Genomic DNA, 23,957 nt, shown 5'->3' on the forward strand with positions numbered 1-23,957 from the left:
CCCGTGAAAGAGTCCTTGCTGACGGCCTTTCTGTTTTTCCCTTCCGCAAGGATGATGGGGAGGGTTTCGGTTTACCTTTACCAGGGTCAATCACTCAAGTTAGTGCTGCGGAAAAGCTACACAGTAGAACTTCTCCGGATATTCTCTGAGGACTGAGATTGCCGTTTGGGTCAGCCTCGGCCGGCTGCCTGCCAGCCCGCCCTTATCCTGCTCCTCCTGCTTCAGTAGTCTGTCTTAGGATCTGCTCTATTTGTGCCACAGGCCATAGGTTCGCGACCTGGCTTTCTTTCTCCTGGAAAGGAATCCGGCTTGCGGTTAGATGCCGGGAGCAGGCCGAAGCCTAGACCCAGGGGTATATAACGAATTACTAGCGAAAGAAGGGAGAAGAATTTGAGTGGATTTGAGTGTAGAAGCGTTACCTGTCTAGTTCAAAGTCTTAAAGTTTGGAGTCGACCAAGAAGGAGATAGAGAAGACTGAGAAAGGGAGAGAGGGCATAGGAGGGCGGTTTCAAGACTTGGTATTCACTGGAGTCTGCAGAAACAACCTTGTCATGGCAAGGCTTGGCAGTGACCTCCAGCATCTGCTTCTGGGACACCTCTTTTTTCCTTCCTGTGTTTGGGGGCAGGGGTTTAAGGTATGGCTTACCTGCCCAGGTCGGGTTGTCTGCAGGTCACCCCACTAGTTTAAGCTTGACTCTGAGCACCCGAAGGTTGCCAGCCTTCCAGCCTAGAGTTAGGAGGAATCCGATCTCTACCCCCTCGAGGACAGGAATAAGAAGAGGGATGTGGACAACCCAGGCGCTCAGCTCAATTTCTTGGTGCTTCAGGGCTGGTGCAAGGTAGCCAGGGAGGTGCAAGTGCAGCTGGTGATCGATCTGAGCAAAGGCCAGCAGCGGCTTTCATCTTTGGCTTGGTAGCTGTGAGCCTGCCAGGGCTGAGCTCTTCCGGCAGGCAGGCAGGCAAGTATTCCCGCCTGATAGTTAATCAGTGTGGAACTGAAGTCGCCAGCTCTAGTTGACCTCTGACCTTAGACAGGCCTATGTGGACTAAGTGTGCTTCACAACAGGCAAATTGTGATTCCTCAAATCAAAGCAGTGTCTGTTGCAGTACCGACCATCCCATCTTCTTGTGACTATCAATCACTGAGGCTCCCTGGCACCCCTTTCCCTGTCCTCTCAAGATGCAGGATAAAGGCTGGTTACAATACATCCTGAGGATACCCTTCATTAAGTTGGTAGTCACTTGGTATGAAAAGACGCCTTGGGAGTCAGAGTTTGGGGGGAACTCAAAGAGTTTTTTAGACCTACTATCCCAGGGATCTCAGATTCAGGGGCCCAGGGACAGTTCCCAAATTCACTCCTTTCTCTGTCCCTTCAACAAGACTATGTGATTTCAAATTCTAACCAAAGAGATGGTCGCCCTGTTTCCTTGCATAGGCTGGATCTACTACAGATCTAGCCAAGGTCCCTTTTGTCTGCCTTGATTCAACCTTTGAAACATTTCCTTGCATGCCCAGGGAAGCATTTGTAGTGCACAAAGGACATGTACATAGGGCATGAGGGTACCAGCAATCCAGACCTCCTAGAAGTTGGGCTGTGCCAGCATTGTTGGTAGGCAGAAGTTTCTAGGGAAACTTACCCCCTTTTCCTTAGAAGCAAACAAGTAAATTCTATTATTGCCAACCAACCAGGAACTGTGGTGCCAGACATCCTGCCATGAGAACATTCAGAGCAAGGACACCCAGCTTGCTGCCCTTCTGTAAGAATACAAAGTTGGGCCTCCTTTCTTTCTTGCTCTGTGCTAGAAGGAGCTTGTTACCTTTAAGGAAGGATTTTGTTGGTTTTTGTGTGTGTGTGTGTGTGTGTGTGTGTGTGTGTGTGTGTGTGTGTGTGTGTGTGTGTTTAGATAAACTTGAAAACAATTTCCCCTTGGAAAAGGTGAGTATATGCAGGCCTGTGCCTGGAAAAGAAAAAGAAAGGATGAAACCCTGAGGGTAGTTTGGGTCTGAGTTAAGAGATGCTGGGAACATAGGAAATTAGAGACCCTGTATGACAGTGCAGCTCTACTTGGATCTAGCCCGTGGGTCAACAAGTTAAACAGCCACTTGTTCTGTGGGCTAGAGTGTCAAGACAGCCAGGCTTCCCATTGACTGAGGTCTTGCTGTGTTTGTCCAGCCTGAGACCTTTTTCAATGACTGTTTGTCCTTCCTCACCAAATTTAGGGTCAACGCTAGGTGGATTGCTGTTTGGCTGCTTCACTGCCTGCACAGCCTTGCCTGACAGATGCAGAGGGCCTGAAAATGCTTTCAAGGATTTATGGTTGCCGAATGCTTGGTAGCTCCAGCCACTGACAAGCAATCTTGAGAGGGAGGCACTGTTTCTAAACTTTGCAACTGCAAAAAAAGAGACAACTTGACACCAAGTAACAGCAACAAACATGGTACATTTTTAATCTGGTGGGTTTAATATTAGCTTTGAAAAAAATGAGTTAGTAACAGCCCTCAAGTGGATCTGGAGCAAGAAGGGAATGGAACATGTGGGGTTAAAGGGTTATTCACTACTGCTGACAGAGCAGGGCTTGAAAATCTGAAATTTTCTTCCTTCCAACAATATTAACTAAGCATAATCGCACATCCCCAGAGAATAGAGGGCCCTCTCCACCACACCTCAGCAAATGTAAATAACCAACTTGAATAAATAATGGGGTGTTCTGAAACAAAATCTCAAATTCTAGAAGCCACCAATTTTTGAACACTGAATCTACCTAAACGTCAGAACAAGGAGTGATACGAATTCTAACTGGGAAATTAGAATTTTTTTTAATGATTTTATTGTCAATGTAATCTTTTTTCTTATGTTTCCAAATCTGAAAATGATCAAAAAAGAGCTAAAGGACTGTTTTCAGACTAACATCTTTCTTTCATACACTCAGGTCATGGATTCTTGCCACAGAAACTTGTATGGTATTGTTTTACTAAGGCCTTTTCTTCTCAAGCAGGCTCAAGCTCAGAAAATGAAATACAAGACTTCCCTGGTGATGAGGAAGCGATTACGGCTGTACAGAAACACTCTGAAAGAATCAAGTGAGTAATTAAAAAATCTTATTATCAATAGAGATTTGCTGAAGATCAGGCACTTTTTTCTGTGTGTGTGCGTGTGTGCGTGTGTGTGTGTGTGTGTGTGTGTGTGTGTGTGTGTCTGTGTGTGTTTATGCACGAAGCATATTTGATTGTTTCTCTTTTGCTTATACTGGGATGTGAATCTGGGCCCATCTCTAAGTTTAAATGAAACTTAGAATAACACCTTGGTCTTTGATGCATTTGCACACAAATCAATGACACAACTTCCCACCAGCAGCCCGAGGATTCAATGCCTACTCATCTGGACGTTCTAGAATTAATATTTGAGTACTGGATCATTGAAACAACCACCCTTGACCTTCTGCAATTCCACTGTCACATTATTCTATGACATATTCATCTTGAATTCATTTCCAGACAATTTGATTGGGATGAGGTTTGACATGTATTGGCTTCCATGAAAGAAGCATACTTTGATCTTGGTGATGGGGTTTACATGATATGCATCATCTTTACCAGGGGCACAAGCCCTCTGCAATGTGGTAGTGACTGTGTTCCCACAATGTGGTGTCTGAACCAAGAGTGACTGACAGCCACTCTGTCAGAAATACCTTCATTGTGAAGAATTTAATTTCATATTCCATTTAGAATAAGCATAGGATTTAAAGTTGGCTTTTCCCCCCTTGCAGGCATCTTTTTTTTCTTAACTTCAATTATAAAGTCCATGTGTTTTCTAAACATGGTCTCTTATTGGTATGCAAGGCAAGCTCCTTAACAAAAGTTAAGTCAGTTAGGAAATGACTCTCTTTTACTATCTGGGATGGCTTTATGGCAGAAGTCAAAGAAGAGATGTGATTGTTATATAAGTTCAGTTGTTTTGATCTCTTAATGCTACCTTGGCAGTTCTTTTATCAATTGCTTCTGATCTTTTTATGAAAAGACGTTTTGCAGAAGCATTCCTTGGAAATTAAATTGCATCTAAAGTATATTTTCCCACATTCTCAGTTCCATTAATGGTGATTAAAGCTAAAATTTTCATAACTAGGAGAAATTTCCTCTTCTAAAAAAAAATCCTAACAGACCTCATCTCCTTTGCATAATTTGGGATTGGACATGTGGCAGGCTTCTGGGGCTTAAATGATTTCTTTTCATAAGACCTGAGATACCTCCCACTGCAGGAATCCTGAAATCAGTGAACAGCCTCTTCAGAGATACACACCTTGTTTTGAGTGACACCATGGTCACAAATGTAAAATCGGAACTGAAAAGGTGGCTGCAGATCTAGAAGCAGAACATTGAGATGGCAGAGGCTGCTTGGCCTGGCTCTGAGCCATGGCCCCTCGGCTGAATGGGTAATCGTGATTTAGCATTGTTTCAAAAAATCAAAATGGAAAAATAGCCCAGCTCTTGATGCCTTATCTTTGTCCTTCCCCCTTTCCAAGAAGAGAGGTCAGATAGCTCAGCTACTGATGTAAGAAGCTCTGACAGAAGATAAAGAAAGCCACCAGTTGTCCTTTTCCTAGAAAATAAACTAGAAACCACTCAGTTATGCCACTGGCAGTAGTGCCTAATGCGAGCAAAAATGCTCAAGTCATGATTCTAGGCATCAATTTTGAGAGACTCTAGAGATTGGAGGATGTTACGGAACTACTGATAGAATCCGTCCCATGTACCCTTCATGGAAGCTCAACAACCCCCCTCCCCCTGCATTTGCCAAAAACACCTTTTGGCTACAGGCTACTCCTTTCTTTGCAAACCAAGCGGGAAGCTCTTGAAAGCAAACTGACCCCAGCAAAGATTAGCACATCCAACCAATGGAAGGTTTCTGAAACTGGAGAGCTCTGTATCCTAAGACATTTTTAAAAAAGAAAAAAAAACTATAGAAATACACTTCTAGGACATTGGTGCTCCAGTCCTTGTCATTTCTGATCAGCTTGTGACTCTTTTTGGAGTTTATTTTAAAAATTTACCTTGAAGGTCCTTACATAATTGCTGAAAGTTTTATGTCAGTAAATATAAACGGATACAAGAAATATTTTTTTCTCTCTATCTCTGTCTCTGGGGAAATGAACCTCAAAAGAATGTCTGGTCCCATTGTTATGTTTAGCCAACCGAGGTGTGGACCATATGGCTCCAAGAACCTTGCAAGAATCAGGCAGTCTCTGTGACCTGCAGGTCAACTGACCCCTAGCTACTCAAGAAATGTCTACCCAGGATGGGTCCAGATGTTTTTAGTGCTTCAAGAGAAGGCTGCATCTGGGAAGGAGCTCCATGGGGCCAGGCTACTGTCAGTGATTTTGGCTGAATCAGATGTGTTTGCCCTTTTGCTGCTGGCACAGAAAGTCATACACATGTTCATATCTTTTCAAGGGCAAAGATAGTCAGACTGTATACTCACATGATGTGTGTATAAAACCTCTCTCTTTCTCCCTCTCTCCCTCTCTCTCTTTTAACCTTTGAGTACACAGGTCAGTGCTTGCAATTCAGGAGGTCTGTAAACTTGGATTTTTTTTTTATTTAATCCTTCTCTCTACAACCTGCTAATGGAAAGTTAGCATTTTCTTCTCCTGTGAAAATGAGAAGCAAACATTTTCGGCATGCTCACCAGGCTTCCAAATGGTTCTGAAAATAGCTGAAAATGCTTAAAAAAAAAAAGCCATTCAGCCTGTATTGTTATTCAAAGCATTTAATGGGGATTGGGTCACAGTATGTGTATTAAGAATCCATGTTGGTTTGAATCAAATAATTAACCAGAGTTAAAAATGGATCCTGAATTTGACACATCCTGAACAATTAATTGTATAGCATCTAGGTTTAAGTGAGAGAAAAGAGATTTTAGATCCTGGGTTATGTTATGGCACAAGTGCACCTGCACTCAGGTTTACTATCTCAGTTCTGAGGTTTGGAGGATAGAAGTAGCAGGGCGAGAAGGGACACACGTTTGTTTTCTGTTGTCACCCTGTGTGTTGTGTTTCAAGTTCTTTGGAGGCTCAGCTCAGACTCACCTGAATACACGCTTTATTTTTCTCAGAGCTCAGACTCAAAATTCACTGAAATTTGGTAACTGCCTAGAGATAAGGGGGGCGGGAGGAGGAACAATCCAAGGGACCAGATAGAGGCACCTCTCATTAAAAGGCTAACTGTGGAAAGTAAATGAAGCTTTCAGAGGGAGAGATACATTCTCAGAGACAAGATCTTAAAATGTCAGGAAAGGTCTTGACTTAAGAAACAGAGGCCAACTGTCTCTCCTCCTCTGTGTGTGTGTGTGTGTGTGTGTGTGTGTGTGTGTGCTCACAGAATCTGTTTGTAATTGCCTAAGTCTTTCCTAATACAGAGCAGAGAGATACAGACTATTCAAAGCTAGAGAAATTATTGTGGAAGTTAATCCCTTGCTAAATCCCTTGCCCCAAGCAGGGATGAATGATGAATGTACCAAGCTTTAGAAAATAAGTCAATTATTAAAAATGTTAAAGCCTTGTTTATGGGGCAGGAGTGTAGCTCCCTTGATGGAGCCCTAGGTTTCTCTTTCAGCCCCTATGTTCACTCACATGTGCTGTTGAGTATCTATGAACCCAGCTCTTGGAGAGTGGAGGTAGGAAAAGCAGAAGTTCAAAAGCATTCAAGTTCTAGACCATCCTTGGCTACAGGAGCCCCTGTCTCAAAACAACATAAAAGAAAACAAATGAAGTAAAAAACAAAAAGACCAAAAGACCTTTATTTACTAGTCATGGAGTCCTCAGGGAGAGGTCAGTACAATCGATGGAACATTAAGTTAGTGTTCCCTGTAATTTGTTCAGACTTCTCTCTTCTCTTAAAGGGTTATGTTGTTGTTGTTTCTTCTCAACCTTTAGAACTCTTTAAAACCCCGTTAAAGGTTTCTGGGTCTTAGCAAGCAGAGGATCCAAGAACTTTCTTCGGCATTATTGAGCACGAGGACCCAGTCAGGGCCCTGGGCTAAGGAAGCAGTTGATCGTTGGGCAGACAAGGGGCCAGAATTGAAATGTTCAATTGGTCTTCCTCAGTCAGCTATAGTGGTAGTTCTAGACTGAAGGCCTTGAATGCAGGCAACTATGCCATCCATTCTGTAGAGTTCTATAGAGAACAAGGACTAAGGTCGAAGCTTCTGCAACAAGTGGCCACAGACTGGAAGTTATCACAGGTGCCATTGGTGGACCCTTCATCTGGCATCACTGCACAGAGTTCAGGACCCCCAGACTAGTCCCCTAGCCCATGGACTGGAAGGCAAGAACCTGCTCCTTCTATTTGTGTATTTGTGTGCCTTGAGCCTTTATTTATTTAGCCAGAATACCCTCAGGTAGATAAATATGAGCTATGAGGAAAAGACACCTTTCAGGGGAACCTGAAGTGGTGTGAAACAAGACTTCTTCCTCTTCTGACCTCTTCTGGTTCAGTCTCTCTAGTCAGGCCAGTCACCAAGAGGAAGGAGAGGCAAGGGTGATTGGAAGAGAGTAGAGAAGAGGTGGAAGGTGGGTGAATAAAGGAGTAGACATACAGGGTAGTTTTAGGGGAACAAAGAAGAAGAGAGAAAGGCAAGGGGGAGAAGAAATTTCAGAGAAAGAATAAAAGTGGGTACTAGGTTCGATACCCTAGGAGTTTCTTTACTAGGAGTTCTTCAGGCAGTCAGCAGCCTACTTTTCTGCCTTGATTCCCACCCTGTCCTTTGCCCTCAAAGACAAACTTTCCAAATACCTTGAGGCACCTAAGTACTCAACTGTGTACAGGACCCTACTCATCTCCTTCCAGAGTCGTCTTGGGTATAAGCATAACCTAACCCTGTTCGCTCACTTCCAGGAGCATGGTGGCATAGCTCAGGATTCTAGGAGGAGGAGGGTGGTGGGGAGTTACAGGAAAGAAAAGAATCCATGCCTGGGTCAGAGCGCATGAGCAATAGAAGCGTGAAATGCTATTGGGATTGGGGGAAGGAGCGAAAGAGGGAGGGAGAGAAAAAGAGGGAGAAGATGAAGAGGGAGAGGGATGGAGAAAGAGAGGAAGAGAGAGAGACAGAGACACGTAGAGAGACGGACAGAGAGAGACACACACAGAGAGAGACAGAGAGAGAGGAGAGAGATATCTTGTCATCACTGACGTCGGACCAGACCACCGGCCAATAGGCGACACAGGCGATTGTTCTCACGGTGGCCCGGGGCCGCGGCCCCGAATCTATTCATTTCCTTAAGCGCTCTGCTGCCGCCTCAGTAGTGCCCGGGGTTTCACACGGACTTTAAAGACAGAGAAAACAGAAGGGGGAGGGGGCAAACACCAAACTTAAAAACAAACAAACAATCCCCGCCACTTTACATAAGTTTATTCTCTCCTCTCCTCCCCTCCCCTCCCCTCCCCTCCCCTCCCCTCCCCTCCCCTCCCCTCCCCTCCCCTCCTCTCCTTTTTCCTCGTTTTCGGTTGTCCTTTGCACTGCCAAACTGTAGTCGCATTGGTGGCTGCCAGACCAAAGGGCAGCAGGCGGTCCTTTCCAGGCCCAGTGGGACCCTGAAATTAATATATATTTATGTATTAATATATATTAACACACACACGCACGCGCGCGCGCACGCACACACACACACACACACACACACACACACACACACGTCCAGGACGCTTTAAAATCACTACCACTTCCCAACTTCACCACCCCCGAAATGACCCTTCCTATCATCTCCCTCCAACTTGGCCCGGGAGCACCCCTTGGTGTTGGTGGACAAAGTAATCTTGAGATAGGTCTTACACCTCTGCAGCAGAGGCCGTGCCCCCAGGCACCCACAGACTCAGCCCTGCTGCCTTTCCCACCTACCCCATTATCGCTACCCTTTGCAGCTCATGGCACGGCAGGGGACTCGGCAGAACTGCAGCCCAGCCGGACGAAGGCGGAGGCTTTTTTACTTTGCTGGGTCTGCCAGGTTCATTGCTGGCACCGACTGGCTCAAGATCCCAGCACCGACTGCCAGAAACCTAGATGCGGCTGGGCAGAATTTGTCCCCGGGGACCGGGGAAAGTGCGAAGCTCACGCCACCGCTTCTCATGCACGTTGTTTGTCTCGACAACAGGTAGCAGCTGTGGACACCATGGGCCCCAGCTCGCCGCTGCTTCGAACCCCTCGGTGTTTCCGGGCCTTCATGAGCAGCCTCCTCAGGCCTCCCACAGCCGTCCTTTGAACGGACTCCTGCGTCTGGGGATCCCTGGAGACATGTATGCGAGGTCGGAACCTTTTGCACCAGGGCCTATGGCCCGCGGCGACACTCTGGCAACAGCCACAGCTCTGCACGGTTATGGCGGCATGAACCTGACCATGAACCTCACCGCACCCCACGGCCCTGGAGCCTTTTTCCGCTATATGCGCCAGCCCATCAAACAGGAGCTCATCTGCAAGTGGCTGGGGGATGACAGCCCGATATCCCCGCGGCCCTGCTCCAAAACTTTCAGCACCATGCACGAGCTGGTCACGCATGTCACCGTGGAGCACGTCGGTGGCCCAGAGCAGGCTAACCACATTTGCTTCTGGGAGGAGTGTCCGCGACAGGGCAAGCCCTTCAAAGCCAAATACAAACTTGTAAATCACATCCGCGTGCACACGGGCGAGAAGCCCTTCCCTTGTCCTTTCCCGGGGTGTGGGAAGGTCTTTGCTAGATCAGAAAATCTCAAAATACACAAACGAACACATACAGGTCAGTACTTAGTGCTGTCTGTCTCGTGCGACCCATGGGACACAGACCCTTGGGTCTGAATTTCCTTAAGTTCCAACTGAGGGGAGGAGGGAGGTATTTTGGTATTGTTTCCATGAGCCAGATTTATAAAACGGTAATTAACAGCTTCTGCTCCTAGACTCACCGTTTTCCGGAGGCTGTCTGGGCAGAGTAGCTCCAGAGTTCCGGGGTCCCTGTGGGTAAACTGGTGCTCCTAGCTTTAGAGCTTTGATTTTATTTAGGCTCTGGATATTGAACCCTAGGTTAGATACCCCGTCCCAGGAGTTTGATTTTAAGACATTTTTAAAAAGCAGCGTGGCTTCCCCAAAAGTCTTAAAGGAAATGGGAAAATTTTGTCTCACATTTACAGATCACTGTTGGAAAATCTCCCTTTTAGCCCTGCCATCACCTGGACTGAGAGGGTCATCAGACCCTTAATACCTTCTTTAGGATTTATGAGCCTTGGGGGCCTACTTTTGACTTGTTTTTGTATTGCTATCTCCACAAAAGGGACTTTTTTTTTTTTTTGGTAACTCTCATTCTTATTTTAGTAGAGACCCAACGGGACCCACTGCCTTAAATGTCATTTACCGAGCTGTTAAGTGAAATAGGGACATGTGTCAACCACATCTGTTAGCTCTAGTTAACAGAAAGAAAAGGAGCTCAGTGAAGGAGTCTGGTAGTTGAACTCTTCTGGCCAGAAGCATCTAATTAATACAATTGCAAGAAGAAAGTTTTCACACTTTCAGAACAGCCTGTGATGTTACATTAATTAGTTTAGCAGCCACTGTTTGACTCTCCTTGCTCCCCCACCACTGCCCCCCTCGCTTGAAGTTTAAGAAGTCAGCGTCTTCTCCCCTCCCCCATCTTGGAGGCGGGAAAAGGGAAGAATGATGGAGAGACCAGAATTCCAGCTTGGTACTCTAGTTCTGCAGGCTGTATCTTTCCTTTCTACAATTCTTGTTAGAACGGCAACCTTTTTAAGAGACCAAGTTCCCGATAGTTGCAGTACCTGGTAAGAAGCTTGCTAAATCTTGCCACAAACTGCCTCCCCCATGAGGTTTAGTGGTAGAACACTGGCATAGGCTGAGGCAAGACCAAAGTCCAATTTAGATCTTGCTCTTTATCCCCCTAGCATGTCAGCAAAGGTCTTGTACCGTTTTCTAAAGCACGTTCTGAGATCTCCCCCACTCTGTCTCATCCATTTGCTCCTCTCTCTCCCCCTGAGTTATATCCCCAGGGACAGAGGAGTAAGTAAGACCTTGATTCCAGTCCTCAGAGTTGCTGCTCCAGAGGCTGGCTGCCAGCACCTGGAAGGTGGATGCGCAATCCGGGGCTGGAGAAAGAACTCATCTTTAATGACAGGGATTTTGAAGCAAACAAACTTATACTGCTCTTTGCCGGCCCACTGTTTGAAGTCTGTGAAGCAGAAAATGGTCAAATTCTTAGCGTAATCGACCTACATCAGAGAAGCAAAAGTGTGCCTGGCTGGCTCTCAGGTTTGCTTGGACTCAAGGCAGAATTCTGCGCGTTCTTTTTCGGTCTCTGTCCTAATTCATTACAGCTTGGGTTTAAAAAATGAAAGAAAGAAAGAAAGAAAGAAAGAAAGAAAGAAAGAAAGAAAGAAAGAAAGAAAGAAAGAGAAAAGAAACAAAACCAAACCATAGAGCCTTCCCTGTTCCGGTGTCTCCCTCAAATCTCCTAAGTAATGGCAAGAAAAGGAGGAGGCAAAGCAGCAACAAAATGTTTCTCAAATGGCAATAGAACTCTCTACAAATTATTCATGAAGACAGTTTTCGATTCAACAGGAAAATAATTGCCTTTTCAAATATTAATGGCGTTTCATTTCCTCGAGTCGCGGAAGCGGCGATCAGGAGCAGATTTCTTAGCTGAGATTCTCCCGAAAGTGACTCCCAGGCCTGGCTCTGGAGGTAGCGGGTGAAGAAGGTTTCACTGACAGAGACCGGGGAACAATGGTAGGGCGGCGAGGGGTACGCGGGCCAGGAGCGCGCGCCGGGCCAACCTCCCAAACTGGCGCGCCTCCCGGAACCCCCGGGCCCGGGCTCTCCCCACCTTTCCCCGCAGTCAGTCAGCCCTCTTGGGGGTGGGGGGGGAGGCGGCGGTTGGGGGTGCAGGCCGGAGCCTGGGCCGCTCTGGGGCGGAGTCATGGCGAAAACAGACCCAGCTACAAGTGCCAGAAAATGGCGCTGGCCTAGAGGCCCGGTAGGCCGGCGAACTTGGCGCCGGCGCCGACTGAGGCTGTGCTCGCTTTGGAGCCGGGGTTGAGGACCAGGGCCGGGGCCAGGGCCCCAAGCGAAGTCCGGAGGCTCGCGGCCTAGGCGAAGGTCGTTCCGCGGGAGACAGGCCGGGCCGGGCGCCGCGGGGTCCACCCTCCCACCCAGGGCGTCGCGCAGGGACTTGGGGGAGGGGAAGGGTGAAGGGCGGCGGGGGTGGGAGGGTCGTCGAGCGCGGGGCCCAGGGCGCCTCCTGCGGCTCCGCAACGCTAGGGCGGGCCTGCACCTGGCCTCCCAGGGGCCTGCTCACTCCCGGGTACTGAAGAGTCTCCATACCTGCTCTTTTCTTCCCCGTTTCTCGTCTGGAGCGAAATACTTGTCTAGTTTACGCGACGAGACATTGGAATGGGATCTGTGGCTGCAGAATACCCCTCACCCCCCTCGTGAGGGACTTCTGTCCTCAAATTCTAATCTCAAACTCTATCCCCCACCCCACCACCCCTAAAAAACTTATTAGGTTTCAGTTGATTTTTTTTTTTTTTGCAAATTATTTTATGAAGAAAAAGAAGGAGGGAGGAGAGAGAAAAGTTTGGGGTTTGCAAACGTTGGTGGAATCAAAGGACAGAAATCTGGGGACAAATAGGGACACTGATTTGTTCATTATACGTCTCCAATTTTCGTAAAACCGTGCCTTGTCCTGTGAAATGGCAGCGGGCCACATCTTCCAGAGAACCCTAGTGTACCAGCTCTACTCAGCAAGGGTGAGCGCTATCGGTGGGCAGTGCGGGAGAGACGGGTTGGCCGATATTTTTGCCCAAGCCAAAGGCAGGTTAACAAGCAAACCTCAGTTTAAATCTGAGCACCGACGCCACAGCGGAATGTAGAGTTTGTTGTTTTCTATCTGGGAGTCTTTCCTGTAAACCGCGGGAGAAGCGATCACAAAGCCAACAGCGGAGCATCTTGCTATTGAGTCTTATGCTAGAGAAATGTTAGCACCTCTGATCACCCCCCAGGACCTTCAGCTTCTAGGATCACAGACACCTCCCCCTTTCCTTTTCCGAATCAACCCCAGTTGAATCAAAGACTTGGAATTCTAGCTTCTGGGGGTGTGTGTCGGGGGTGGGGGTCAGGGGTTTCGTTCCCCTTCTATACAGCAGCAAATTCAGGCTGCAAGGAACTCCTGGAACGAGGCTTCGCCCAACTAATATTCCCAGCTTTGTCAGCGTTCTGGCCTTCCAGCACTTCTACCTAGACTTGCGGTACACCCGGTGGACCTGGCCTGTATCAGGCACTCACCCGAAGCTTGCCACAGTCAGGGCCGCGATTTCAACAGACTTAAGATCCCTTCTGACCTGATCCGATTTTCATCTATCAGCCTCTGGGTTCCTCTGGCCTGCGAGGTGAAACAGGCGGGCGGGGTAATTGTCTGGGGAGGATCACAGACTTGGAATTGTCAGTTTGGACTGAGAGGGTCCGGTCTACACTCGACAAGGTCTCCGCGACACTGCTGGATCCATATAATAAAATATTAAAACCGGCGAACACTATCTCGAGGAATTTCGGATAGACTGGGCATGATGTGAAGAATGTTGCAGTATATTTGCCTTCAGTGAGTGAAGTGGAAAGGAGAGGGGGCTCTATTTCCTGGAAAATAGCCTTTGAGGTGAATCGTTGCTCAGAATGTTTCTCACACTGCGCATACGCATGTGCATCCGCCGCTCATCCTTTCAAATCCTTCCGTTGTTTGGCACTTGAACAAAACCTACTTTAGAAAACACTTTGAACCAGGAAGGACTATGTGTCCGGCGGATTGCTGGGCAAAGCTCACTAGGGCAAAGACAGATGGCTTGGGCAGTAACTTTAAATCCAGTAAATGTGAACTTCTCAATCAACTCAATTCCGTGGGTAAAGGTGCTTCTGTCTCCACATAGATAAAAGTTGGAGCTAAAAAAACGTGCCTGGATGAGGATTCTCAAGAATGGAAATGACTATGATGGAGTCATCGTCGCTCCTCCTCCGACGCCCCCACCCCCATCCCTAGGCCCTGGACCGGGAGGAGGAGGGGTAGCACTCTGTAGGACTAGGCCACGGGGTGGGGGAAGGGTCTCAGACTTAAAGCACAGGGGAAAGTAATTTCTGAAAAATCTTTTGTAGGTCTTTTGCTGAAAACAAAAGAACGATGGGGGCGGGGGGACACAATCCTGATATTGGGACGCAGACCACATCCTACTAACGTCTCTGCGTTTCCTCCTCCAGGCGAGAAACCTTTCAGATGTGAGTTCGAGGGCTGTGAGCGGCGTTTCGCCAACAGCAGCGACCGCAAGAAACATTCGCACGTGCACACGAGCGACAAGCCTTATATGTGCAAGGTGCGCGGGTGTGACAAGTGCTACACGCACCCCAGCTCTCTGCGAAAGCACATGAAAGTTCATGGTCGCTCGCCGCCACCCAGCTCTGGCTACGACTCAGCTATCACGTCTGCTCTCACGTCGACCTCGTTAGAAAGCGGCCGTGAGCCCTCAGTGGCTTGCTCTGCGGCGGTGGTTGTGCGTGGCACAGATGTGAGCGAATGGTACGTGTGTTCGGGCGCCTGGACCAGTGGTGGCTGACTCTGCAGCGCCCCCACCCCAGCCTATCGCCGCCACCTCTGGGCCCAGTTGCAGCCACCGCCGCCTTCAATATCAGGACTGTTTCTCAGCGAGCTGCTCTGGTTTATGCCGGTTTCGAGTCTAGGCCCGGTTTCAAGAAGTAGGCAAGGAACGAAGGGAAGGAGAGTAGAAGAGTAGATAAGCAGATAGACCACTATTAAAGGTTATTGAACATGCTGATGTTAGATCATTATATGAAAACAGAAATGTGTTCATTCTATAGTCACATCCTATACACACTTTGCCCATGAAACCAATGTCCAGGATACAGAGACAGATAACAAAAACAACAACAAAACTTATTAGAATTTATTCACAATTTTGGCAACTGCAGGTGGCAAAAGTAAAGCCATACATTTTCCCAGTGGGTGTGGAAGGGTGGAAAAGATTTTCCTTGAGGCCTGGGCCAGGGCTTTCTCAGACCCCAGTCACAGAATACTTTTCCTTTCTTCCCCCTCGCCCATCAATCCAGACCAAGGAGTTCAGAGCCCAGGAGGTGGCAGACAACATTCCACCACCATTTTCTTGCAGCTCATTTATCTTTTCCTTTCCCTACACACACCTCTCCAGCTCCTTAGCTGATCTTGAACAACAACAACAACAGCAACAACAACAACAACAGCGAAATAAGCACATAACAACAAAGAAACACAGAAGTCCTGCATTTTCCAACCACCTCTATAAGGGAGATCAGTAGAGGAGGTGCTCGTCCCTTTTCTTGGGATGTTACATACCTCCAACCCCAATGCCTGTCAGAGCACATAGATAAGTCTGTTCTGTCAGACCTCAAACTCAATTGACATTTTATACTTGCAGTGGGGACGGAGTACGAAACAATAGGAAGCACAGACAAAGGAGCGCTAGAAGGCTTTCAAGAATTCTGAGTTGTGAAGCTTCCAGGATTCCCTTTCCCACCCCCATCTGTTTAGACGCTGCTATGGGGCCTCATAGGTGCTTGAGCAGGGGATACAGAGCTAGCTGATGTCATCATTGAAGCAAGCTCTCCACAGTCCAGGATGTGACTTAGAGAACAGCACCGGTTCTCTAATAGCTTTTGTCAGAAAGGACAGGATGTTAGTCTTATTTAAAAAGTTTACGGGCGAGCATGAGATAAATAAAGTAGAATAACAAGTGTTAGACAGGCAAACACTCAGTGGGTCTAAAAAGAGTTGAAGGTACTTAAAGTACTGGTTTGTGAAGTCCTGGGGTGGAGGGCAGATATTAACAGAGATGGAGAGTAAGGCCTCTGTTGTTGTTGCGAGGGAGGAGAAATACTGGGGCTTGCTCCTCCTCTGCCACCCTCTGTAGGGAAGGAGGAGCTGCTTCACAATCTCAACTGAGATTTAAAGAAACAAAAACACCCAAAGAAAGAGAATGGTAGCAAAAGGGAGAAAAGAGTATTGTCGCACTTGTCCAGTTCTCCAAAAATCTGAAATAAGTATGTGGGGGAAGGGAAATGTTTTTTCCTGAAAGGAAGTCCCTAGGAACTCAATTTTACAACCGGAGCCTGAGGCTGGGGAAGTGTAACTTTGATACAGTCTTGCCTACTTCCCAGGACACTCTCTGATTATCTCCAGTGCCACCAAAAATAGATACACTGAATACAAGAAAAGCTGGACCAACAACTCTTAGCATGAGAGCCCTGTTACACTGTCTCAGAATCCAATCGAAAAGTCCCACTCCTGTCCCACGGAGCCTACAACTTCTATCTAATAAAGTAACCAACCATCTTGGCCAGAATGGGGTTGTTTTTCTTACCACTAGTAAAACCCAGTATTTTTCAAATGCATCTCCAGTGAACATGTTGTTGAGTTACAACCTGGTGCAGTCAGTCTAGTTTACATGGACAGTTGGGAAGCAAAGAACTTGTTTTCATGGGCAAGCACTAACCTTCCTGCCATGGCACATAGAACCCTTGAGGGACTTGATACCTCTGCTGATATTTTAAAACTGTCCCTCCTCATCCAGGACTCCTTTCTCTCCTGTTTTGCCTTTCACCCCAGTCCAACATAACAAAATGAAATAAAAATGTTTGGCCGGTCACTAATCGCCTTTAATTTTTCATTTGCTTGTTACAGATGTTGCTTGCAAGGTAATCTTGCCCTGCGCAGCTGAGCGCCCGCATCTTGCGCCTGCGACATCAAAGGGCTCTCTCACAAAGCAGTGTTTCTTCGCCACGGTGCATCTTCATGGTAAGTTAGGATTTCTATGGCAATGGGCAAGTCTCACTGAAATCCTGAAAGGCCGAGCCTGGAGCCCGTCCAGGCTTTTCATTAAGGACATAATATTTACGTCTAACAGGCCTTTTTTCTTGTGTATACAAGTATATATTTTTGTTTGACGCGGACTAAATCATTTTCATTTAATTTCCGGTAAACAAAACCCACGCGAATGGGCACTTGTTCCCGATCATAATAAAAATGGATAATAATGCGAGGGAAGAAAAGGGCCGCTTGAATCGCCGCTCAGCTCTCTTTGTTTCTGCTTTCTGCGGTGATCAGAGGGCGTATTTGGGTTTGATGGCGAGTTTCTAAAGGCGAGGAAATGGTTTGTAAGAGGGAAAAGAAAAGGAGAAAGGTCCAATCAAGCTCGGGTTGTTCAAAGAGTCGCGTTTTGGGGTTGAAAGTGTGAGTTTGACGGTGCATCAGCATGCCGCGTTAGGCTCGCCATGGAAATGCGCGCGGGGAGCGACCGCTTCAAAGGCGGCACACTTCACTGCGGACACTCTATTAAGATACATTTGCGCTGACCTTTGCTTTCACGCCATTTAATACTGTCACTGTGCTCTCCAGTATATACTTCCTCCCAGGACCTGTCTTGCCAGTGTTTAGGGGTTCAACATGCACCCTGATGTAGCGGGTTTTGGCACCCGGGATTCTTTCAAGAGAGGGAGGAGGAGCCGAACTCCGAACACCTTGACAGCGCCCATAGGCTCCAGAGTTAGAGTAAATGACTAGGGCATCCCGAGAAGCTTACCAAAGGAGAATTCCCAGCTCAGTTGTGGGGTGGCCGACTTGGGGGAAGTATGGGAGCCGTTAACTACGGCTCAGGGACAGTTAGTGTCCCTGTGTTCCCCAGAGGTGCCATACTTCTTCCTAACCCTAGAACTCTCTCAGCCCCTTAAGCTTTTCCTCTGATGTGCCACTGTGGTCTGGGCTGGCTTTGGGTACAAACTGAAAAGCCCAAGGCCAAGGGGATGGGGGAAGATGGCAGCAAAGTTAGAAGTCCATGTTCTCTTAATTGTCTTGTTGTTTATTTTATCCAAGTACCCTAGTGAATAGGGGAAAAATAAACACGGTGGAAAAAAATCAAACAGTAGAGTCTTCTTTAGTGCCCGTCCTTGTGGTTGAATAAAAAGGATGGTCTGCCTTCTATTGAGCTGAGAAATCTTTGAAGTGGGAGTTATTATCTGAGACATTCCTGCTTGTCGTCCTAACAACGCTGGTGAAATGTAAAAGGTTCTTTGTCAGCGATTTGTTCTCCTCTCTGTCAAACTCACTTTGCCCCATTGGTTCCAAACCATTGCTAAAGAGATAAAATCAAATTTCTTAAAAAAAGAAGAAAAGAAGAGAAAAGAAAAGAAAAGAAAGAAAGAAAGAAAGACCCCTACACTCCACCAGTAGATAACTTTAGGAATAAGTTTTGCTAAGGGGGATGCCCCCCATCCCCATCCTCCCAAAATACAAAAAATACAAAAAAAAAAAAAAAAGCCTACTGTGTAGTTTCAGTCCTGGTGATGTGTGTAGATGTTGGAAAACCCTTTGCATCAAAACTGGTACCTCAGGTAATGCAAGAAGGGTAGAGGCAGAGCCTAAGTGCCCCAAGTCGATGCTCTGGATGCTCCTGTGAGTGCTGTCAGTCCTGGCCTGTATTCCATCCACCCTGGTTTACAAACTGGACGAATTTTGCTGGAGATCACTCCAGTTCCAAATATTCCTGCTTGGGATACTTGGAACTTAAGCCTGAAAACAGGTAATGTTAAAGTTTTCCCCTTTTCACAGAAACTTCCGGTATAAATAGATTCACTGTGTTTCCTCACCACTAGTGCAGTCAGCACTCGTTTCTGCCTTCTGCCATTAACCTAAAGGATGGTAGCACAATTTCCCCCCTAGATCATCTTGGAGTTCAGAAGGTTTGGTTCACAAGATAGTAACAAAAAAGATTGCATGCATATGCCACTTCCTCCCCTATGTGCAGTTCTTAATTTTATAGTGTGCCTAGAAAGGAAACTTTGCCCCTGTTCAGGTTTTTTCCGACCTCCTATTGTAGTTTTAAAGGTGATTAAAATAGATAAGGATGCGCCCTTCGCCCTGCTCCCTGTGCTTACTAAATGATTTGTGAAGAACTTTCCCCAAATTGTAACCCCTGTACTCAGTTAGAGTTGCTGCAAAATGTCTCTTATATCGATGTTGTTTGTTTACCTGACTCTCCATATGTCTGTTTGTATTGCTAATTTATGGGGACATGTAATGATTGCAATGAAAGTGAATTATCCAGTCAGGCGAATCTCTTATAGTCATAACTGACACACACCCAAGTCTGAGTCAGCCCTTAGATTATTGGTACCTTGTCTATCTACACTGTGATTTTCAAAATCTTTCCCCTGAACAGCAGTTAAACTAATGAACTAATTTGAAGGGAAAAAAGTTGTTGTGTATATTTGACAGTGGTTGTTGAATAAAGTTCAAAGCTGAGGCATAATCTCCTTGGAAACATGTACCTGTAAGTTAAATAAAATAAGTTTTCTCCCTCTGAAAGACTTTGTGAATGTGTAGCTTCTTTTTGCTGTGTTGTTTGGAAATAAAGGATTTGATGTTTTCTTTTCTCCTCGGAATCCCAGTGTCCACTTATTACTTCATAACCTTAGAAAAGATTCGGGGCTCTCTTACAGCCTGCAACTCTTCCTCGTCCTTAACTTTCTTCAAGGTTTGGCAGGATTATCGTTGGGGTCCAGCCACTTGAGATAGCAAAATAAGGGACCAGACAAAACAATGATCAGAGCAGAGATGTCTCTGGCCACAATCTAACCTTGGTGACATCAGTGGCAGCAACTGATTTACATTTCAGAAGAGAAAAGATAAATGGATGCTCAGTGGCCTCTCTGGTAAGCATGGCTTCCAGCAGCTCCTAGCAGCTCACGAAGCACCTCTGATTTCTAGCAAAAGACCTGAGAAGTGGTAAGAACTGAACAAACTTAGAAGAAGAGGGAGAATTGGCTCCAAACCCTGCCTGAATTGATGGAATGCCTTAGATTACTGGTGGCTGCTGGAGTCTTGCTAAAACTCTCGGTGGGCACAGATCCCCTGGGGGGGGGTCTGTGAAGGTTCTCAACTTTAAGGCTGAAAAGCTACAATTCAATGACTGGCTGTTCCTTCAACTGAATTTGAGGTCTTTGTTGAGTTTTAGCACACTCTCTGTGTCCATATCTGGCTTGCTTACTTTCCCCAAATGTATCAGACTAATTTGAATCACCAGAACATCTACTGTGGTCTCTGCTTATGGAAGCCAGTGCCCCTTCAGAACTCTGAATCCTTCACAGATGTCACATTATGTCTAGGTCCTTTCTAATGGCTGAGAAGTTGGGTCTAATGATTCTCTTGACTGGGGCAAGGGATTGGTGCAGTAGGAGACTGATAGATCCTGTTGTGAGAAGGGCAACTCCCCTTAAATACTATCTTAGACAAGTAGCATATATCTGAGGGACTGTATTCCTAGAGGTAGAGAGTGCAGAACTAAAATAGAAGAAGACAGGCACTTATGAAAAGGTGAAAGGGGAGCCCTGAAGAGACTGAAGACTTGGTACAATAGGGTGGCACTAGAAAGGGGGAGGGGCTTGGGCATCTGCTCCACTGGTTTCTGTCCTGAAAACTCTCAGGTTTAGGAACAGGTTACAGGGATATCTCCTGCTACTTTGACTTCGTGGTCTCTGGGAAATAATGCTCAGGAAACCCCTTTTGGCAGCACAATCAGAGTGGTGCAGAATATGGTTAGGGATGAAACCATAGCTCCATCTAAGGCTCTTCCAGGTCCTGACTGTCTTGTGTCTTGGTAGCCTGGAGTCCTCCCAGACTCTAGGATTGCTTATCTAGGACTGGAGAGGAGAATCCACCCTACCCACCCTACATTTCTGTATACTACCCAGGCCAGTGGACTAGCAAAACACCACTTCATAGAGAGGGAAAAAAGGAGGATATTTGGAAGGTGGCTGCCTATCCTCTAGTAGGTTTTTGGATAAAATCTGCCTTTGAAACTTCCTGATTCCAGCAAAAGAACTGAGAATGGGAGTAGAAAAAAGAGGAACTCAGATCAAGGTCATTGAGAGATTATCACTTCTTTCTAGATTTGTTCAAGTCATCTATCCATCCATCCATCCATCCACCCACCCACCACCCATCTATCTATCTATCTATCTATCTATCTATCTATCTATCTATCTATCTATCTACCTATCTATCTATCTAATCTTTCTATTTTTCCTGTGTAGGAGGAAGGGTGCCACCTTTGTTCATGGATTAAACTCTCTGGGCTCCAAGTGACCATGATAAGCCTCACCCTAGAATTTATTTTCTAGGTCAGTTACTCACTTGGAAGTGACAAATGGTTAAGGCATCTCGGGGACACAGTCTGCTTAGACACCTTTCTCTGCACCCATTCACCCTTCCTTCTTGTTATTCCACAGGAGAACAGCCAGGTCCAAATTCTTCTGGAAGTACAGTGGTACTAGAAAGGAAGAGGTGGTCTGTTTGTTGATTACTAGCCCCACGTCCTTATGAATGACAGAAATTCACTTTCATTCAATTCCTGTATCTTTAAAAATAATCAGACTAACATCTTTCAGTAGGTTTTTAAAAATAAAATACTATGTCAGCTTTAGTAAACTGGAGTGTTAAATACAGTAATCCTTGAAACATTTGGAGATAAATGCTAGTCATAGCTGTTGCTCCTTTACTCCAGTTTTCTTTTCAGAAGTGTCTCATAGTTCCTCACAGAATTAGATGGCCGTTTGGGGACTTTTCTACACAATGTGGAAGCCTTAGGGATCCTAAGCCTCATGGCACCATGGGTCATTCTTAGACATCCCTGAGAATTGGTTAGAATTCTGAGGCTAATATAATTTTGCTTTTCTGAGAATTTCAGATCCGGTTCTAGCCCAACACTGAAGCAGATACATAATCTTTTCAAAGACTATGAGGAATTATTGAGAATAGCCTTTTCTTTCTGTACAGAGTAAGTCTGATGAATCTGATAGCTTTAATGCCACTCCTGTGACTTATTAAGACTTCGATATTGTATTGAACTCCATGGCCCCATTTGCCCTGATTGATTTTTTTTAATTGTTAAGTCTCTGTAGGTTATTGTGCATCCCATGCTCAATATTTTGGGATGTCAGAGAAAAGGCAAGTAGAAAGTTAAAGCCAGTTGAGGACAGGTCAGTTGGAGACAAAAGTCAGACATAGACATATTCTTTTTAGCAAGGTGTGAGCACATTTAAAAAAAAACAATTTATTTATTTCTATTTTATGCACATTGCTATCCTTTTGCCTGCACATATGTGTGAGGTTGTCAGATCTTGGAGTTACAGACACTTATGAGCTGCCATGTGGGTGCTGGGAATTGAACCAGGGTCCATCTGGAAGAGCCATCAGTACTCTTAATCACTGAGCCATCTCTCCAGCCCCTTGGTGTGAGCACATTTTTATGAATCATGTCCTCATTTTATCTAAATCTTTATTGCAGGAAAAGTGTCTAGTATCTTAGTCACCCAGTAACCAGTTGTTCTAAAGTACTATTTTCTTCTTGTCATTGGCTTCTTATCCGATTGCTGAGATAGTCTGGTCTTTTCACCCAAATATTGCCAGTGAGGAGAATAAAGAACTTTCTGGGAAAGTTACTGAGCTCAGGCTCCAAAATCACTCAGAAAAGGAGAAGTTCACTTGACAATTGGAGGGAGATGCATTCAAAGCTTTGCCCCCTCAAGTGTCAGCTGAGAGAGAGAGAGAGAGAGAGAGAGAGAGAGAGAGAGAGAGAGAGAGAGATTAAAAAGAAAAATACCATACCACAGGGTGCAAGTTAATTTAATATAACTATGTTCAATAAAAATAGATTTTGGAATTGTATCACTTTTTTTTTGTCATTTACAAAAACCAAAATGCCAAGTGACAAGATGGTAGTTTAATTCAAAATAAAGGGGACAGGGAGATACACAGCTCTGACCTGATAATGGGAGGACAGCCCTGGGAAATGTTTGTGGAAGGAAAATGAAAGAATTTGCTGACTACATAGCTTTGTTACATGGTTGCCAAATAATGACAGAGCAGGTAGACTAGCTAACCCAACATGACATCACCAGATAATGTCTGTAACTTATCAGAAGGATTGCAGGGTTTCCACTGTCTTTTAACTAACTGACTGACCCATGGACCCTCAAGTTAGTCAGATGAGGGCAGCAGGCTTTTCTAAACCATTAAGAAACTACAGACAGTACAATGACCCTTGTTTGTCCTTTCCAAGAGTTTTCTCAGGGTTTAATGCCCCTCTAGCTCCTGTATTCATCAATGTATCAATGTAAGTTTAAAAAAAAGAAGAGTGACAAAACTTTGGTAAAAGATGTTTTGCCTGGAAAAAAAATCTGTATATATGCATCTTTGTAAAAAGTACATCTGCCTCTTTTATTTAATTCCTCTGAGATGAAATAAAAGAGAGAGAGAGAGAGAGAGAGAGAGAGAGAGAGAGAGAGAGAGAGAGGGAGAGAGAGAGAGGATCATCTAAAGAATTGCTATTTGTAATATGGACATTTTGACCTGACAAACATGTTTCAAATATATTACAAGAACTCCCCTACATTTTCTGCTACTCTGTCTACTGAGTGAGAATCCAGTAGTGAAATGTTTCCTATTGCCCCCAAATCCTGCCAACTCTCTTTCAACTAAAATACTGTTGTGGAAAATCAGCCTCCTTAAAGTGTGAAATATCATTTCATTGTAAAAAGTTTTTTGTTTTTTGTTTAAAAGGAGTGGTAATCCAACTTCCGGAAAGTGTTCTGAATTATTTCACCAGACCCTTTTAAAAGGGGATTAGCGGGGCTTTGGGAGCAAAATCCTTCTGTTTTATTCAACCTCTGATTTTATGTTATAATTACTGCTTGTAAAGGCTCCAGGATTAGTATGCAGCCACTGTCAGGACATGATGCAGGTGCTGTTCTAATGGTTCAGCTTTTTAATTAAGAAAAGAGGTAAGAAAAATCGAATCATAAAAACACTTTTGTGGGAGCGGAGAGCTTTGCCACGACGGCATG

At 45.7% G+C, this 23,957-nt stretch overlaps 1 protein-coding gene across 5 annotated transcripts in view; it reads left to right on the plus strand.

The window, feature by feature from the left end:
• Zic4 (Zic family zinc finger 4) overlaps window positions 1-19,496 on the plus strand; it is a 22,519-nt gene extending 3,023 nt beyond the window's left edge. Inside the window, exons 3-7 of one of the 5 annotated variants that reach the window (XM_087562260.1) lie at window positions 2,222-2,439; window positions 2,998-3,082; window positions 9,145-9,762; window positions 14,271-14,586; window positions 16,741-19,496. In XM_087562260.1, the coding sequence (XP_087418386.1) occupies window positions 2,437-2,439; window positions 2,998-3,082; window positions 9,145-9,762; window positions 14,271-14,586; window position 16,741 (1,023 nt within the window). In that variant the 5' untranslated portion in view covers window positions 2,222-2,436 and the 3' untranslated portion in view covers window positions 16,742-19,496. 5 annotated transcript variants of the gene reach the window in all.
• Window positions 19,497-23,957: the final 4,461 nt, after the last annotated feature.

This window comes from Rattus norvegicus, chromosome 8, assembly GCF_021556685.1.
Source record: "Rattus norvegicus strain SHRSP/BbbUtx chromosome 8, alternate assembly SHRSP_T2T, whole genome shotgun sequence".
In the NCBI taxonomy this organism is placed as follows: Eukaryota; Metazoa; Chordata; class Mammalia; order Rodentia; family Muridae; genus Rattus; species Rattus norvegicus.